General features: G+C 36.4%; 1 protein-coding gene across 1 annotated transcript; it reads left to right on the forward strand.

Moving 5' to 3' along the window:
• The first annotated feature begins 2,368 nt into the window (after positions 1–2,368).
• LOC117262518 (protein S100-G-like) lies at positions 2,369–3,338 on the forward strand. The gene is made up of 3 exons (XM_078168354.1): positions 2,369–2,500; positions 2,609–2,723; positions 3,223–3,338. Exons 1-3 carry the CDS (start codon positions 2,369–2,371, stop codon positions 3,336–3,338), a joined length of 363 nt encoding a protein of 120 aa, XP_078024480.1.
• The last annotated feature ends 1,277 nt before the right edge of the window (positions 3,339–4,615 follow it).

The following is a 4,615-nucleotide window of genomic DNA, read 5'->3' on the forward strand; positions in this document are numbered from 1 at the left end:
GTAAAAAATCAATTATTTGTCCATGTTTTTTTCTCAGAACTGTATAACAATGGTGATGGTGATGGTGTTGTTATTTTCCAGGAGTTTGTCGGTGTTGCTATTGTACAAAGTATATATAGAGACTTGCCAGTGACATCAATCTACCAATTTGCTTATCAGTTGCATTACTAAGACTTGATCATCATTCTTGTTTAAACTCATGTTCTGTAGAATGTTGTATTTACCCCTGAGAGATGGAGAAAAGATGACAAGGCCAAATTAAATATTTTAGAAAAATGAAACTGTTATCAGTTTCATTCAGATGACAAATGAGGAAGTTTGTTGGGCAGTAACATTCCTAATTTTAACAAGCTGATCCAACTCCCTGTATTTTAACTGGATGGTCCAAATGTAGCATAAAGCATAACCACATCACTGCATTATGTAGTAAAATGTAAATGTACATAAATTAATAAACATCCCTAACATCCCTACATATGTACATACACATATTCCTCCCAGTGTTTCAACCATAGACTGTATAATAATGGACAGATGGATACATTTGGAAAAGAGGGTTGATTATTCAAGCAGCTCCACCCTTAAGTATGCATAAGTTTGGGCCTTAATAAAATACAAAAAAATAAATCACCCCTTATGTGCTTGTCATGAATTTTGAAATTTGCTTTAGAGACCAAAACCATATTTTATAGCAGGCTGTAAACATGTTTATTTCTACTGTAAAGTTGGTCAATTTAACATTCATGTCTTTGGGGATTTACTCTGTTTTGGATGCACGTATCATTTGATGAACTGCATTTTTTGGTACCTTCGCACTGGCTTCATTTTTCAGCTTCAGAGGTTGGTTGGTTTTAACTGGATGTTCCAAAGCGGAAGAGTACAACCCGTGTGTTTCGGTGTAACATAAAGCACTACCGCATTTACTGCATTACCATAGCCATGTAAATTTAATAAATAACCTAACAATGGAATACACAGTCATCACTAATTTCTTGTTCCAGCCAACATGTCGAGGATCACACAGGCTGTAGAACTCCTAATGCAAATGTTTGATAAGTACATTGAAAGAGAAGATGTCTGGAACACCCTGACCGAGAGAGAACTAGTTGAACTGGTCCGCAAAGAGTACCCTGAGGCAGTAAGAAGCAATGTAACTCTGGTGCAAGAGAGAGCTGTCAGTGCTTCTCTGGCATATGCTTTATGTTTTTCAATCTACTTAAAATCCCCAATGTTTTTCTTTGTTTAGGACAAAAACTCAGCTGAAGTGGACAGTATCCTCAAAAAGCTTGATGCTGACAGTGATGGCCAAGTTACTTTCAAGAAGGTTTTCCATATTGTAAAAGACTCCAACCTAATGTCCAGTAAAAAATCAATTATTTGTCCATGTTTTTTTTCTCAGAACTGTATAACAATGGTGATGGTGATGGTGTTGTTATTTTCCAGGAGTTTGTCGGTGTTGCTATTGTACAAAGTATATATAGAGACTTGCCAGTGACATCAATCTACCAATTTGCTTATCAGTTGCATTACTAAGACTTGATCATCATTCTTGTTTAAACTCATGTTCTGTAGAATGTTGTATTTACCCCTGAGAGATGGAGAAAAGATGACAAGGCCAAATTAAATATTTTAGAAAAATGAAACTGTTATCAGTTTCATTCAGATGACAAATGAGGAAGTTTGTTGGGCAGTAACATTCCTAATTTTAACAAGCTGATCCAACTCCCTGTATTTTAACTGGATGGTCCAAATGTAGCATAAAGCATAACCACATCACTGCATTATGTAGTAAAATGTAAATGTACATAAATTAATAAACATCCCTAACATCCCTACATATGTTCATACACATATTCCTCCCAGTGTTTCAACCATAGACTGTATAATAATGGACAGATGGATACATTTGGAAAAGAGGGTTGATTATTCAAGCAGCTCCACCCTTAAGTATGCATAAGTTTGGGCCTTAATAAAATACAAAAAAATAAATCACCCCTTATGTGCTTGTCATGAATTTTGAAATTTGCTTTAGAGACCAAAACCATATTTTATAGCAGGCTGTAAACATGTTTATTTCTACTGTAAAGTTGGTCAATTTAACATTCATGTCTTTGGGGATTTACTCTGTTTTGGATGCACGTATCATTTGATGAACTGCATTTTTTGGTACCTTCGCACTGGCTTCATTTTTCAGCTTCAGAGGTTGGTTGGTTTTAACTGGATGTTCCAAAGCGGAAGAGTACAACCCGTGTGTTTCGGTGTAACATAAAGCACTACCGCATTTACTGCATTACCATAGCCATGTAAAGTTAATAAATAACCTAACAATGGAATACACAGTCATCACTAATTTCTTGTTCCAGCCAACATGTTGAGGATCACACAGGCTGTAGAACTCCTAATGCAAATATTTGATAAGTACACTGAAAGAGAAGATGTCTGGAACACCCTGACCGAGCGAGAACTAGTTGAACTGGTCCGCAAAGAGTACCCTGAGGCAGTAAGAAGCAATGTAACTCTGGTGCAAGAGAGAGCTGTCAGTGCTTCTCTGGCATATGTTTTATGTTTTTCAATCTACTTAAAATCCCCAATGTTTTTCTTTGTTTAGGACAAAAACTCAGCTGAAGTGGACAGTATCCTCAAAAAGCTTGATGCTGACAGTGATGGCCAAGTTACTTTCAAGAAGGTTTTCCATATTGTAAAAGACTCCAACCTAATGTCCAGTAAAAAATCAATTATTTGTCCATGTTTTTTTTCTCAGAACTGTATAACAATGGTGATGGTGATGGTGTTGTTATTTTCCAGGAGTTTGTCGGTGTTGCTATTGTACAAAGTATATATAGAGACTTGCCAGTGACATCAATCTACCAATTTGCTTATCAGTTGCATTACTAAGACTTGATCATCATTCTTGTTTAAACTCATGTTCTGTAGAATGTTGTATTTACCCCTGAGAGATGGAGAAAAGATGACAAGGCCAAATTAAATATTTTAGAAAAATGAAACTGTTATCAGTTTCATTCAGATGACAAATGAGGAAGTTTGTTGGGCAGTAACATTCCTAATTTTAACAAGCTGATCCAACTCCCTGTATTTTAACTGGATGGTCCAAATGTAGCATAAAGCATAACCACATCACTGCATTATGTAGTAAAATGTAAATGTACATAAATTAATAAATAAACTCAGGAATACACAGTCATCCCTATTTTCTCACTCCAGGCACATCAGAGATCACACAGGCAATGCAACTCTTCAAGGCTACCTTCGATGACTACGCTCAAAAGAACAAAGACAAAAATAGAAATGTGTTTACTGCAGCACAAAGAGTTTCCTGACACAGTCAGTGGAAAAAATATTGTTCAATTGCAACAAAGAGTTGTGAATGCCGTTAAGTCCTCATCTTTTGATACTGTGGACCATGTCTTCCACCAGCTGGATGGCTTTGTGAGTGACTCTAGCATCAGACACAGACACCAAAAGCCACTTTAAGCAGCGGTATGATACACCGCCAGTCAGCCAGATGACACCTGTTGTTGCAATATGATACACAGACAGGCGGCATTAAATAATAACGCAGCTGAATGGCATGGATGATGTCAGTTAGAAATGCTGCCTGTAACAAGGTAATATAAGAAGCTGGAGAGACCTCATCACATGCTTTTGTTGCACAAGGAAATAAACATAAATACGCTAATGTAAGTTTAATTTGCAAAAGACTGTATGCATCGAAAGAGCAGAAACTACATTTCCTGTGAAAAAAAGAACATGTATTCTGAGAGGACACAGTGCATTTAACAGGCATGAATTGAAATGCCTGCCAGAACGTCAACAACAAATGCAGCATGATACCTAGTGCGTAATATGTAGACATAAACAGCACTGACCAAGCAGGGATATGTGACAATTTTGGATGAGAACAGGTTGTTCTTGTTGAAGTTGAATCCTTTGCACTGGGGACGTACCAAAAATTAAACTCATGTACCAAAAAAGCTCAATGAAGTTTTTAAAAAAGTGCGTTATTCTTTGTTTACGTGTTTATGGTTTCTTACATTTGTTATATATAGTTGACACATTTTCAAGAAATCATGGAAAGAAAACAAAGTAATTCATGGGGAAAGAAATGTTATTACATAAGGGTGCCCTAAATTTGTAGTCAGGTACAGTTAGTCAAAGACCATGCTTTCATAAGTGCTCTCTGGTTCTTAAGACAATGTGATTTTCAGTATGACCTCTCAGGGTTACTGCATGCAGTAGATTGTTATAGACCTGGATCCACCCAACAAAACTAGGTGTGCTAGTCTGACTAATAAAGGAAAATATTCTATAACTGAGAGTGATAATTTGTACTTAAATAAGATAACAGAGGTATTTTGTTTCGATTTGATTTTCAGGTTGAGTTAAAAAAAAGTCCTTACAGATTATGGATATCAATGTATGAAGAGCTTTTGATGTTCTCTTATCGTATGGACTGAAAGGAGATTAGACTGGCCACGGTTACATTATATCGCTTCCCAAACTGGTAGTACCAGTATGAAAATGGCTTATGTCACAGGAACACCAGTAAAGAGCACATTACAGTGTTGTCACTTATATAATTCCCAGGAAAAACCAA

Source organism: Epinephelus lanceolatus, chromosome 5 (genome assembly GCF_041903045.1).
Source record: "Epinephelus lanceolatus isolate andai-2023 chromosome 5, ASM4190304v1, whole genome shotgun sequence".
NCBI classification, from domain to species: domain Eukaryota; kingdom Metazoa; phylum Chordata; class Actinopteri; order Perciformes; family Serranidae; genus Epinephelus; species Epinephelus lanceolatus.